Raw genomic sequence first — 14,872 nt, forward strand, 5'->3', positions numbered from 1 at the left:
ACCGACAGCAAGCCAAAGTGTATTATTACCAGGCAGCTATAAAAAAAGTGACTAAACTAATTTAAGTTAAAATGCATAATACAGACTACATGAGGAAGTGTAACTATAACTGAAAAGAAACTTGAAAAAGCGCTGATATGTAATAACATAATACAACATCATGTTATAATGCTATGCATATGACTTGGATTCTTACAGTGGCTGCTTTTAGCGACTTAATTTTTAAATAAGGTTACATTATGGTTAAAGGAATAGAGTTTCAAAAGTGAATGCTAACTGCAAATTAAAGAATGACCTAATTAATTAATGCTGTAATGCTTTTTTTTTTTTTTTTTTTTTTTTAAACATGGACCATACCACAATACCCTGTAAACAAAAGTAATTTTTCATTAACAAATTATAACAACAAATAGCAATTTGAGGAATATAACATTTCACCTCCTGAACCAGATGTCCTGAGGAACCTTCTGGCAAGCTTTTTATCTTCCATCTAAAGTCACTGAGGAAGCAACCTCACTGTTTCTAAACAGCAATGTCTTTTCCAACTAAAGGAACTGTTGTTCATGGTTAACAACAGCCACCAGCCAATCGTGGGAGTTTTTTGAGCTCATGGATGTGGAAGTGGGCGGATAACGCTTTCCTCCGATTGTGTTATGACACCCTGTGATGCTGTATGAGCAGCACTTCAAAAAGATGCGGCTGGCTTCACGTGTCTCAGAGGAAGCACATGATAGCCTTTGCCCTCCTTGGATGGTAGCTGTTATACGATAGGAGAGTGCAGACTAGTGCCTGAGAAATGGCCAAGACTAAATTAGGGAGAAAATTGTGGAGAGACGAGGGGGAAAAAAAAAAAAAACAATAGCCACCTATTGATATTTTATTAGATTTACTTCCAGAAAGATCAGAAAAGTTTGCTGGACATGCATTCAGAATCTACTACAAAATAAATAAATAAATAAAACCACCCAATTTGCATTCATTTAGAACTCATTACCTGTGTTACATGAGAGGGAAAAAAAAAAAAACCCCAAAACATTACCTAGGAGTCTTTCTGAATGGAACAGCCTTCATCCCCAGAGCACAAATACTGCTCAGAAATGCTGAACACAGGAGTCAGGATGGTATTTTAACAATTATATCAGTGACCTGTGTATAAAAGTGTTTCAAATATGACATAATATAATCAATCTGCACATGCAATTTAAGGAACTAATGCATTATGAAGCCCACATGAGAGATGATTTATGATAAAAATATGCGTTATAAAGTATGTCCTATAAATCTACTGCAAAAGCTCATGCTTTCTCCTGCTTAACGTTAATCTCTAGCGGCGTCGGCAAAGCTAGAGCTAAATCAGATTAGCCCGCGACTACTGGATGGAAAAGCATGACCAGGACTGAAATAAAGTCACAAAAGATAGAATGCAAAGGAGAGGAAAAGGGACTGGGCAAAACGATATTTGAGGGCCTCTCTCCCTCTCGACTCTCGAGCAGTAGGGGGATATTTGATGGAGTCGCAGCCTATAATTTCCATCTGGCAGGGAAACGATGATTCCAATAATTTTCACTGGCTATAAATAGGCAAAAGCAAGAAGAATCTGTGCGACTAAACATAAGAAAGGACATTTTTTTTTCCTTTAATAGCAAGACGTCGCAGTAAGAAATGCGAGAACATTTAATAATCACTCTGGTCCCACACCTAACAAACTGTATACACACTGTTGAAGGAGGTCTGAGTACCTGGGGCATGTCTGGCTAGCCATCAAGAGGCCGGGGCTATGAATATTTCAGACAGTATAGCAATGAATGTTTCATGAGCCAACTGTGTGCACACACACAGACACACAAACACAAAGCAAACTGCTTTCTCAAACTCAAACAAGTACTCAGTGGCCTTATAACAAGACAGATCAGTAATGCCTAACTGGTCTTAGGACATTACGAGTGACAGATAAGTGACAAATACTTCTTAAAATCACGTACTTGCTTCAACCCACAACGCAAGTGTGTGTAGTTTGCCTTGGTGTACAATTTGGCCTGTTTCTAATGATGGAAACTTAACACCAGTGGTGGCTGATTAAGATCCCCAAGTATGACCTGGATCTGAGCAGCTCTTCGAAGGGATACTTGAGGGAGGGATGATGCATCACAGGCATTTAGTTATTGTAATGAAGATACTGATGTACTAATGACTTTTGGATACCGGGACATTAACATCCCGTGATCTACATCAATGTTTTTCCTTCACAGAGAATTTAAAGGCGCTCACAGACGTACACTATATAGCCAAATGTTTATGGACACCTCATCATCACACCCGTATGTGCTTGTCGAACATCCCATTCCAGATTTAGTCCTCCTTTTGCTGTTACAATAACCTCCACTCCTCTGGGAAGGCTTTTCGCTAGATTTTGGAGCGTGACTGTAGGGATTTGTGCTCATTCAGCCACATGAGCATTAGTGAGGTCAAGCCCTGCTGTCGGGTGAAGGAGGCTGTGTGGTGCAGCCAGCGTTCCAATTCATCATTCATTTACAGTGTGGTTGAGGTCAGGGCTGTGTGCGTGGGCCACTCGAGTTCTTCCACTCCAGCATTGGTACATCAGGTCTTCGTGGAGCTCGCTTTGTGTACAGGGGCATTGTCATGCTGGAACTTGTTTGGGCCTCTTAGTTCCAGTGACGGGAAATTGTAATGTTACAGCATACAAAGACATCCTTTACAGTTGTGTGCTTCCACATTTGTAGCAACAGTTTGGGGAAGAACCACATGAGTGTGATGGTCAGGTTTCCACAAACATTTGGCCATATAATGTGCCAGGAATAAAATTAAATTTGACATACTAGTGAATGAAGCCGTACTTATCTCAAAGTGCTTGGGCAGGAGCAGGCAGTCAAATATTAAGCTCCCAGGAAAAAAGAAGAAGAATGCCAATAACGCTGAGTAGTATGCAGATTAAGCCTGGTTTTTACCAGAAGAGACACTGCACACACACCACGTTTTGTGTTTTGTGTTCATTTTCTGTTTTATTCACTGGTTCAGTAAACATAACATGGAAATATCTGTACTCACAGAGTCTCACTGCAATACTGTTGCAGCTAAAACTTTCAGTAGCTTTTACTTTATGGTGTTTTCCTGCTGTGTGCATAATGTTCCCTGACCAGGATAAAGCCGTTACCGAAGACTAACGAATGAATGAATGAGAGCATGCATTGCTACTGTAGAACTACAAGCCGAAATATTAAACTGAAAGCTTATTACTGTACATTACAATATGATATTTGATCACACCACCCTGAAGATGTTTTCTCCCCTCTCATATCATATTAACAGATATTTCACATACTCAAATTAGGTACAAGGCACATCGCTAGCATCTATACTATTAGTTGTATATAATCTCTATCAGATTAATCCACTGATAGCACTTTCGTAAGTTATCTCCACTTGTTTTTTTTTTTTTTTTTTTAGTTCTACCTCCCTACCTCATGTCTTTCCATATCTGCCTCTGCCTTACTTCACCTTTCTTTACCCACTCATCTCTCTACAGCTCATTATTCTGCAGTATGATAAGTCAGACGTTTGCGTGTCATGACCCTGCAGACTAACACTGAAAACAGGCTTCACATTTTGTTTATATTCATTTCTCTCCTCCGTCATGCTCCAGCTGGATTTATTGACTGGATATACCGGTAGCGTATTTGCTCAGTGGTTTTTGCCGCTGTCATCTGTAGCAAAAACTCCTGCTAATGCTCAGGAATACACTGAACAACACTTGAACGCAGTTTTACACTCTCTGACAAATAAAAGCACCCACTGGACAAATTAAAGTGCCAATGTGCTGCCCAGCTGCCTGGAAACCCAATCGGCTAGTCCAAAAAATAATAGCTGAAGTATTGTAATAACGTATGGAGAGTTAGTAAGCTAATTAGCTAATTAAGTGCATTAATCAAGACAAACAAATAAGTGAATTCTTGTGGAGATGATGACTTGTAGCTGTAATCCTTCTAAAAAAAAAATAATAATAAAAAAAGTTTCTGATGGCACACACCACCCTTGACAAAAAAGCAGCAATCTTTCAGCTATGAGCTGTACTGTTCTCTCATCATATGCAAAAGATAACATCTGAGTATGGCCAGCACCTTTTTCACTCGGTATGTCCGAACGCTAAACTTGTGCTGCACTTTCCTTTTCTTGGTTTCGTCAGTGTTTCCACATACTGGGGATTAACCCCCAATAAATCTCCCCAGTGACAGCCAACAGCGATCTCGGTCATTGTGTGTAGCGCAGTGGACGGACGCAGTGGACGGTTAGATTCAGACGTACATAGTGTAGTTACAGCATCAATATATTTAAACAGACATACAAAATGAAAACTTTTACAAAACTCAATATGAATTAGTGGTTTTTTTTTGTTTTGTTTTTTTTTTCCAAATAGTGGAACTAATGTTTTCAGACTTTGGCATTGGCACTCAGTGGTGGCATATTTTGCAGTTTGGCCTTAAGTGCACTTGGAGATCCAAATCATATGATGGAAACATTGTGGCCTCATTTGGAACAATATAGTCTTGAGCAGATGACCTACCTTCATCTTCATAGCACTCAGTAACATGCAGCCTGAACGACTAAGCTGTCTTAAGATATTATATTTAAAAAATATTAACCTTTTCATGCATTTATGGGCAATCAAATTACGACTCTTTTTTATATTTTAGGAAAATACAAGCTGTAAATCACCTCCAAATCATGTGAGCATTACTGTAAGTAAATGTACATTTCTGTAGCTCTCTAGACAACTACCTTTATTAAACAAAAGAATTAAAGTAAAAAATGTTTTTGTGCCAGACTCTACTGATCACCTTAGATTTTTAAAAAACTATAATTTTTTTTGTTTGTTTTAAACGATTTTTTTTTTTTTTTTTTTTTACCTCCTTGTGTCATGCAACAATCCTAAACTGGGTAAAATTTTTTAGGTTCAGAATTGATATTTTCCAATATTTAGTCTTCAACCTTAGACCTAAATGTTAACAATTTTAGACATTCAAAGATTTTTATAATAATAATAATTATTATTATTATTATTATTACTGGAAGAATGTTTTAGTCTTTTTTTTTTTTTTTTTTACTCATGGACAATTCATTTACTTTTTTCACATATAAATTCATATATCATTCAATTTTATGGGGAAAAAATTATATATATATAAAATTTCAATATATGTATAAATAATTTATTCATGAAAGGGTTAAAATAAGCTTCTTACAGCATGAAACATTTTGACTGGCAGCGGCAGTGACACATTCATCTGCAAAATGTGTCTAACAGTTTTCAGTCATCTTTCAGACTCAAAACCTTGCACAGATTTGTAGCTCGAACTTTCTATGCCATTCTGCAGACACTGCTCGTTACGTGTACAGGTTGCTCTCGAACACAGAACAAAGGTGTTGTAGCATGCTACAGCTCATGCAGCATTCACACCCTGTGCTCCTTTTTATTTTCACATTGAGTCAGCAGCCGTCAAATCACCGTGCTTCCTCGATACAGGGTGATGTACTCAGTGTGTGGCCATCACAAGATAACACTTTTCTACATGTATTAAATGCAGTTAAGTGCTTGACTTGGTTATGCTCACCACGTCTCGTTACAACAAGAGCTCCCCATTTGTTATTTGTATGCAACCTTCACAGACGTGTTATCACAGGCCGCTCTGTTTTAGATGGTACTGGAAAATGTGATGGACAGATGCTGAATGATTTGCTATTACAATGCAATGAACAATGCAAGAAGGGGACAGTAGCCTTTTCACTTCAGTGATGCAAAAAATGTTATAAGCCTGTAATTCGGGAGTGTAAGAAACAACATTTCTCAAAAGACCGGAGCACAAAGAATCATGAATTATTGACAAAATCCATGCTCTGATCCGAGAACCATATAGAGTATAGAATTACTGAGGGGGGAAAAAAAACATTAATTCCATTACAGGATATGTGACTCTTTGTTTAGTTTCCAAAGCAAACCATTTTTCCACGTCACAAGATCAGCGATGTATCCATTCTATTTGTCCATTTTCCGTGTGATTCTGATGTCTCTCCTGGTACTGACTGATAGAGACATCCTCACCGACTTGCCAAATTATGCAAAGCATGAGAGATGCAAAAAAACAAGTTGTGTCCTGTGTCCAAGTGCCAGATCAGTGCCATGTAAACAGCATGAAGTACGTCACGCAGTGGATCAGTTAACATGTTAAAGCTGATCTGAGCCCAATCCAGTGTTCACACTGATACAGCTCCATCAGCAGACAAGTTACTTATACTTATATTAGCTACATATAATATATATACCACTTTTTCTTCTTTTCCTATACCGATACTGAAACCTTGAGCATCAGCTGATTACGATGCCCATGTGATAATTTTTCCTTAAAAACTTATAAGCTTAAACTTAAAAACCTCTTTCTTTTTCTTGGCATTTTACCAGCCATAGAGATATAAAACTATCTGATTTATATATCATTTATATACATGTATATATATCTGCATTTATTGCTATAAAACAACCTATGTTGTTTTTAATGGTGCTATATAGATAAATTCGACATTGGCAAAAATAATAAATTATACCATATAAATATAATAATGAATCAATCCAAACAAACAAACAAAATACTACAAATCAAGTCTCTTCATACGTAAACTTTTCAAGTTCCAAATATCATTTCCAAATCCTATTCAAATCTTTTCCCTTTGCTACAGCTATTTAATCAGTGTGTCAATAAATAAAAAAATGTATGTATGTCTTATTGTTATTCTTTATTTACTAAAATTTAAAGCTTTTCCGCTACCAAGAACCACCGATGCACAATGAGCATGTTCTCATCTTTGTGTGTGTGTGTGTGTGAGGATGCCATGGTAATGATGGCGTGTGTGATGGTGAGGATTGTGAAGCTTTTCATAGGTTGTTTTTGCGTAGGTGGCTTGATTGTGGGGGGTGAGGGCAGGCCGTGATTAAAGGCATGATAAACAGATGCACTGCTTTATTACTGAGAGAGGGACGGATGAGAAGAAAAAAGACATTTCCATGCAAATGTTTCACAAATCAAAACGTCATCAGACTAAAATCTGAGTGACTGTGTCACCATGGACTGCGTTTATGTTAAATATTCTCAGGAAGAGAAGAGCTACAGCGCACGCATCTCAAAGGTCAGCACTGTACGCTTCACACCAGCAGCGTGGTCCCGGCGTGCAAGTGTGTGACACTGGAGTCAATAACGAATGTTAAGAAAAGAAGAAAAGGAAAGAAAAGGTGTAACTTTCATTAAATGAAACCGGAGTAGAGATTTTTGAAGCTCTGATCTGGCCGCAATGTAGGCTACGTAAGCAACACAACATGACGAGGTGTGCTGTTACAGAAAAATAATCAACGACAGAGTGGTGTGATGCAGCCTGATCCAAAGCTGATTACTTTTACCACCCTGAAGCTGATTATTTCCATATAACAGCATGTCCTGAAGTATTTGATCCCTCTTACGTTAATAAGACGAAAAAAAATGTGGATTTTCCTGGAAGGTGAAGAATTTCCCGTGTCAGAAAACATGGTGACTCCTTCCAATAACAATCTAAATAAAATAAAATAATTTCCTCAGAGAAAACATCACCATAACAACGATTAGACACAAGTTTTTAAATTCACGTATGTGGAGTGTCCACCATTCGAATCCCTGTGCAAGTTGTTGCCATAGAAACAAGAACGTATTAGAAACGGCGCACTAATATGAACACAATTTTCTGTTATAGGAAAGTAATCGATGCATTCTGACCAATCCGGTTTGAACCTTCAACAGAGCTAGGGTTATAAAATCACGATTTTCACGATGTAACACATGCAATATTTTTTAATTCTGTTAACCGGGTTAAAGATTCGTAGAATTATGAACAACTGAGGAATTTAAGGCAAAAAGTCAACATTCTGTCAATTTGTGTTTAATTTTTATAATTTGACTTGACAGGCAGCTTATGTAACTCGCTATCTAGCATCTTTTGCATCTAGTTTCTTTTAACCCGAGCTCATAACAGTTTAATAATAAAAAAAAAATTTAAAAAAATGGCTATTACATACACAATTTATACCACAAGTAGTCGATACAACTCGACTGCATGGTTTAAAGATATTACTTTCCTATAGACATTAGACTTCTGGTTTACTTTTACTGTTCTTCCATCTTAAACTCCTGTACATTTGTATGCTTTAAAGCTGCTGCTTTATTCTTATTACGTCTTACTCACTGTTGTGCCAAAATATCTGGATATATTACAAGTAGCAAATGCCTCAAAGACGAGTATAACGGTATACCATGATATAGAAATCTCAAGTAGTTATCATGCTGACATTTTTGAGAGATTTAAGCAGATACTGGGATGCACCAAAGGCGCTTCTTGGTTTTCAGTCTATAAATTTATCACACAAAGCCATCCCTATTTCGAATAGCTGTTTAAACGTTTTGTTGGCAGTATGAGTCGCTCGGTGCATCCTAAATGATGTACTTTTACACTGCCACTAAGACTGGCTACTGCGCTAATGTTCTCACAGTGAGAAATACAGCAGCTGCTATTAATGTGGCTTATGTAGCACAGAAAAACAGTGGCAGGCTGGACACTTTTTATACTCAATGACATAGCAGGAAGAGAAAGCCACCGGAGATCACTGTGCATTTACATTTTGAAACAAGACGACGCACCAAGCAAGACTGCCACCTTTACACAGACGCAAAATAGTGCATGATTTCACGATTTGAAAACGTTCCAGTTGTTCCTACAGAGCAGGGTCACCTGACTAAGATTGGCTAAGATCAAGCTCCAGTTTTATAAAGTTTATTCGTTCAAACATGACTCAAATGGCAAGCACAGCTTCACACTGGCACTTCGAGTGATCACTTTTGACTCTTAACAGAGGTTTTACTTTTGATACAGAGAGATAAATGGATACTTCTGCTGTTTTTCCCGTACAAGCTCATGATATCACTTCACTATTCAAACCAGAAAAGGAAAAAATTAATAAAAAAATCTATGAAAATTCTTCTCTTTCTGACTCTGTACCCATTACAGATAGGCGATATAGATTTAGTATTTTTTGCTGTAATGATATAAATGATGATATGAAAATAGAAACATTCAACACTATCTTTCTGGCCACAAGTCACATCAGAATAGGGTTTTGACAGCCGTCTGATTCACATCTGATGTTCTGTATCTGAACCACTTCCATATTGCAGAGGATGCTCCGTTTTCTGGAGATTAGTTCTTCTTCCTCGTCGAGGGTTGCAACTCTGCCTTCCGCAATGCTTGTTCTCGTTCTATGTGCGGGATGCCCATGTTGCGGCACGTAAACACGTCATCAGCTATATTGTCAATATTGCAGGATGACAAATTCTTATCAAGGGGAGGAACTGTACTGGTATATCATGGACGATACGATGCGATGCGGTACAATACGATACAGCACAGCCCTACAACCCATAAAGGTAATCTCTGGTCTGATGAGCTTCCTTCAGCTAAATCTTTTACATAAATGCACGTGACTGGATAAGCCCCAACAGAGGATGTGCTACAGAGGCTGTAATGATTCGTGTTTAGAAAAGTAAAGTCACTGAAGTACAGACAGATTCGCTCCAGATTCGCTCATAAGAGACACTTTTCAGACAAAAAAAACATAATGAAGGCTGCTGGGTTTTGCTGCAAAAATAAGAAGCGAGTGTGACAGTCAAAGTCTCCAGAAGAACTGTGTCTGCTTCTGCAAGATGCTCCATAAAACTTACAGCTAATTTCCTTATAAAACTGCACACAGTGTACCTGAGAATACTATTTATTTTTAAAGCGAAGGAATGTCACACCAAATATTGACTTTGTTTCATTTATTACTGTTTACTGCTCTTTATAGTATTGTATGAATGCAGAAACATTTAGTTTCATTATTTTTGAAGGCGTCTTTACTCTACAGCATCTCTTTGCATGTGCCTAAGACTTTTGCACAGTACTGTATTCACTCCAGATTCGCTCCATATTCACATGACTCTACTACAGCTTTTTTTTTTTCCTCCCCAGTTCAGTCTGCTAAAATATTTTTGCTTGGTCCGCATCTGGACCTCCCTACGCCAGTCATTCTGGAGCGATTCATTACAGTGACATAGGACACAAGAGATAGTGTAAATAAACATTGCAAAATGCACAAGCTGAAACAGAATTACTGCTGTAAGATCAACACTCCAAGAACTCACATCACACACATTTGGATTTTCATGCATAGATGGATCATGTGAGAGCTTGCAGCAAAAGGGAGCTGATTTTTTGCAGACGTTAACATTTAAACCAATCTGCAGGATTAATCAGAAAATGACTCAAGCAAAGGCACTCTGCAAAACCGCAAAATATAAATAAAAGCCTGTCATGTGAGTGTAAAAGCAGTGCAACTGATCTCCTTATAAAGCTTTCTGATTGCACCATCAGGACATGACAGGTGACTATGGCCTTCACCAGCTGCTTCAGTTTAAAATAAAAATACTCATCTAGGTGCTTAAAAATACTTATCCAGGCTCTAAAATCAAAATGAAAACAATCAGATTGCATCCCAGCCCTTTAAGTAGACACCTGAGCCCACTTGGCTGCTCCTTCTCAGTAAACATGATCAGCAAAGCTCAGGAACGGAAGGTTCAATCGCAAACGGCTCTCTATCCAGCGTCTTTGTGCACTACACTGAACGAGGACCCATTATTTTTACAGTCTATGTAGTGCACTTACGGAGGGAGCACAGAGCCTTTTGGGATTCAGCCTGCGAATACCGTTTATGCTAACGAACCAATCGAGTCAACGTTGGAAAGGACACAATAAAACCTAATTTTTAACTGAAAATAATTCAGATAATGCAGTATATCTGGTGTAACCACAAGCGCCATATATATGTATATCTTTATGAACTAAAAATATATTTAAATAATAAATAACGACTTGCTTACATGGAGAGCGTTTGGTAATATGATGTCAGCTGTATTAAGGGAATTATTAAACAGAGCTAGTAGACGCGATAACCGTCATTTTATAAATATATATAAATTAGAAGGAATATAAAACAAAGAGCAGGTTTAAATTATTTTAGATAAATAAAATAAAGCCATATATTAACAGGGAGTACATTGCCTCAGCAGGGCTGGGTGCGTTAGCTTTAGCTAGCTAGCTGTCTAACTGACTGACTGATAGCGGTGACGGGAAACGGTTGATTTTTCTCTTTACCTGAAAAGGGTTGCTGAAGTCCGGGTCCGCGAAAGGGTTGCTGTCGAAATCCGACATTTTGTCAATGAACTGTCTTCACGCTACAGGAACAATAAAACCCTAACAAACACACACTAATGTTAACCCTCTCCTGCACAACAGCAGCAGCGGCGGCGGCGGCGGAGGCGGAGGCAGTTACGGCTCTCCACTGATCTGCAGCTGCAAAATGGCAGGACCGGAAGTGACGTATGCGCTGTTCGTCTAATGCTGCCTTCACGTGCTACAGGGATTATCGTAAATACGAGTTTCCCACTAGGAAGTTGCACATGGAGTCGTCATTACGACTGGGAAACTCGGAGATCATTTTGATACCCGAGTTTCCGAGATGAGAGGAATCCAAAACTTTCAACATGGCGGAGAAGAGTCCAGTTTCTGTCCTGAATGACAAGTTTTGTTCATTCAAATGCAGCTCATTGTTAGTGCTTATCGATTTGGTCATATTTATTTAAATATGTATATCAGAAACCATTCTTATGCATGTTGTACATCTTTGCACTCTGGAAATATCTTGTATTTGAATAAAATTCCATCATCGTCAGCAAGCTAGCTTACTGAGTAATATGTGTTATGGTGTCAAAATAAACGTAAAAGAAAAAAACCAAAACAAAAAAAACAAATGTGTATGAATGAACCTGGCGTCGTTTATGTTTCATGTTCTTTCTGAAAACAAAGCATGTGAACACGGCATACTCGTATCAGAAGTAGGAGAATTCCGATAGCACTTGAAGGCAGCATAATGCTCAGCGCGATTGGAGGTTCGTATTTACAAGTTGGGAAGTCGTAATTATGACGTCAGGCGCGGTCACTTCGTCACTTTGGCCAGCGCTGATGATAAATAAATACAACACTAAATAATACTTTCTCTTAATTAACTACAAAAAATACAGCAAGGTTCTTTTTAAACTCTACTTCTAGAAAATGAAGAAGAAAGAATGAGCATCAGGTGTGGTTTGCTTTTTTTTTTTTTTTTTAATGTTTTCAATCAATTTATGAAGCCACTACAATAATAATAATAATAATAATAATAAAGCCTGAAAAGACATGTCACTGCTAAATACCCATTCAATTTCAACGAATTTACTGTCAGCTACAGCTGATGCATCCACTGATTCCACCGTTTTGTTCCTGACGCAACATCAACTCAGGAACTCGGAGCTCAAACAAAATCCCGAGTTTCCCACTCGTAATTACGACTTTGTTGTGGCAGTGTTCATGTGCGCTCAGCTCGTAAACACCATCGTTCCAACAACACTTGAACGCACCATCACTTTACTTTAGAGTTTTTTATAATGACGATTTTTTAATTACAGTAATTAAAATGCCATTGTTTTAGTGACATATTTCGAAATTCTATTTTTATTCTACTGTGTAAAATAGTCGAAAATTTAAATTAATACAATGGAAATTATAAGGTTGCAATAATTTAATGGTTACTTTTAGGTTTTTAGGGAGGATTTATTCTTCCATTTATTTCTCAGTGTATTATTTGAAAATATACTTAAACATTTAAACATAAACTTACAAACAAATCATTTGAATGACTTGTCAGTTGTATGTGACATTTCACAGGAAAAGCATATTGAAGTGTAAAGTGTAAGTGCTGCCACCTAGAGGCTAAAATGGGTTAGTACTAACAGTAGTATAGTAGACACAGTAACATTACTGCTTACAGATTAAATACAAGTACTGCTAATAATTATATAAGAATTTACAGCTAGTTGTTTGACAGAATATGTTTATTAGTTAACTACCCTGCTGAAAAAAAAACACAATAGAAACCATCACAGAAATTCTAATGGTTTCCACTACAAATTCCATTACAAACCATTAAACTATTAAAACCATTACCATTACCATCACTGGTCCTTAATGGTATCCACTAGACATAACATGCCACCAATAGAAGGCAACAGATTGCCAGTAGAGATCCACAGGGATCATTACAATTTCCATTAAAACCAGTACAATTCCCATTATAACCATTAAAACCATTACAATTTCTATGAGGGTTTCTATTATTTTGTTCTCTCTAGACGCTCTAGACACTATCTGGGAAGAAAACATCATCTAATACATTTACAGTCTTTCAGTGGTAATGGCCAAATGGAAAAGCTACACTATGTGGCCAAAAGTGTGTGGACACCTGACCATAACACTCATATGTGCTTGTCGAACATCCCATTCCAGATTTATTCCCCCTTTACTGTTATAATAACCTCCACTCTTCTGGGAAGGCTTTCCACTAGATTTTGGAGCGTGGCTATGGGAGTTTGTCCATTCATCCACTAGAGCATTAGTGAGGTTGGGCACTGATGTTTGGCGAGGAGGTCTGGGGTAGAGTCAGGGTTCCAGTTCATCCCAAAGGTGTTCAGTACGGATGAGGTCAGGGCTCTGTGCAGGACACTCGAGTTCTTCCACTCCAACCTTCTCAAAACATGTCTACATGGACCTTGCTTTGTGCACAGGGGCATTGCCATGCTGGAACATGCTTAGGCGTCTTTGTTCCACTGAAGGGAATCCATAATGCTAGAGCATACAAAGACATTCTATACTATTGTCGGCTTCTAACTTTGTGACAACAGTGTGAGGAAGAGCCACATATAAGGTGTGATAGTCAGACATCCACGAACATTTGGCCATATAATGTATTTAAGCATAACAAACTCATTTTTAAAAAGTAGGCAATGACCAAGACACACAATAGAGAGAAATGATTTGTATTTAGACCATTTTAAGGCAGTATTATCTGCCATGTGTTCATCAATTATTTCATTGAAATGATGGATTTAGAAGCTACATGAGCCGAGTGGAAACCTCTCGTTGCCTTACTGTGGTTATTATCTGTGCACAGCATTGCGAAGAAATGCACCAGAGGAGATCCAGTCTGAGACACAGTTCAGGCTTTACTGAGCCGAGTAGCATCTGAGGTATAATTTACACAGTTATGTAATACAGTGGCGGATAAATATATAAACACTCACAAAGCTGATGGCCACATAAAATAGTGGTGGAAATAACATGGCTGTTAGTTCTTTAATTAACATAGTGATAATTAAAGAAATTGATCTCTTAGTGAAATGAGCACTCCTTATCACCATCAGAGGTGGACTAGACACAGCTTGGAAATAGTAGGCATGGATCTGTCCCCAAATGATCTTACAGCCTTTATCACGAAATTATACATCTATCTATCTATCTATCTATCTATCTATCTACATTTTTTACAGTGAAATACGTCTATTTATTTATTTATTATTTACATTTTTACACAGAGAAATACATTTATTTATTTATTTATTATTTACATTCTTTTGCATAGTCAAATATGTCTATTTATTTATTTATTTACATTTGTTTACACATCGAAATACTTCTATTGTATCTATGTATGTATCTATGTATTTATTTATTATTTACATTTTTGTAGTCAAATACTATCTATCTATCTATCTGAATCCTGCCAGCAGAATTGCTCAGGCTTCAGCATTAGCCTGATGGAGCAGGTTTGTCCAAAAGCATATGTTGCCATAGTAACTGATCTAGGCTTCATATTAGCTTG

The 14,872-nt window shown here is 37.6% G+C and overlaps 1 protein-coding gene across 1 annotated transcript in view; it reads right to left on the minus strand.

Annotated features, from left to right (window-relative positions):
* Positions 1-11,487, minus strand: part of scamp1 (secretory carrier membrane protein 1) — a 29,790-nt gene extending 18,303 nt beyond the window's left edge. Inside the window, exon 1 of the mRNA XM_026928658.3 lies at positions 11,275-11,487. Coding sequence (XP_026784459.1) covers positions 11,275-11,331 — 57 coding nt within the window. The 5' untranslated portion in view covers positions 11,332-11,487. The remainder of the gene's footprint in view (positions 1-11,274) is intronic.
* Between the last annotated feature and the right edge of the window lie 3,385 nt (positions 11,488-14,872).

Source organism: Pangasianodon hypophthalmus, chromosome 15 (genome assembly GCF_027358585.1).
Source record: "Pangasianodon hypophthalmus isolate fPanHyp1 chromosome 15, fPanHyp1.pri, whole genome shotgun sequence".
Classification (NCBI taxonomy): Eukaryota; Metazoa; Chordata; class Actinopteri; order Siluriformes; family Pangasiidae; genus Pangasianodon; species Pangasianodon hypophthalmus.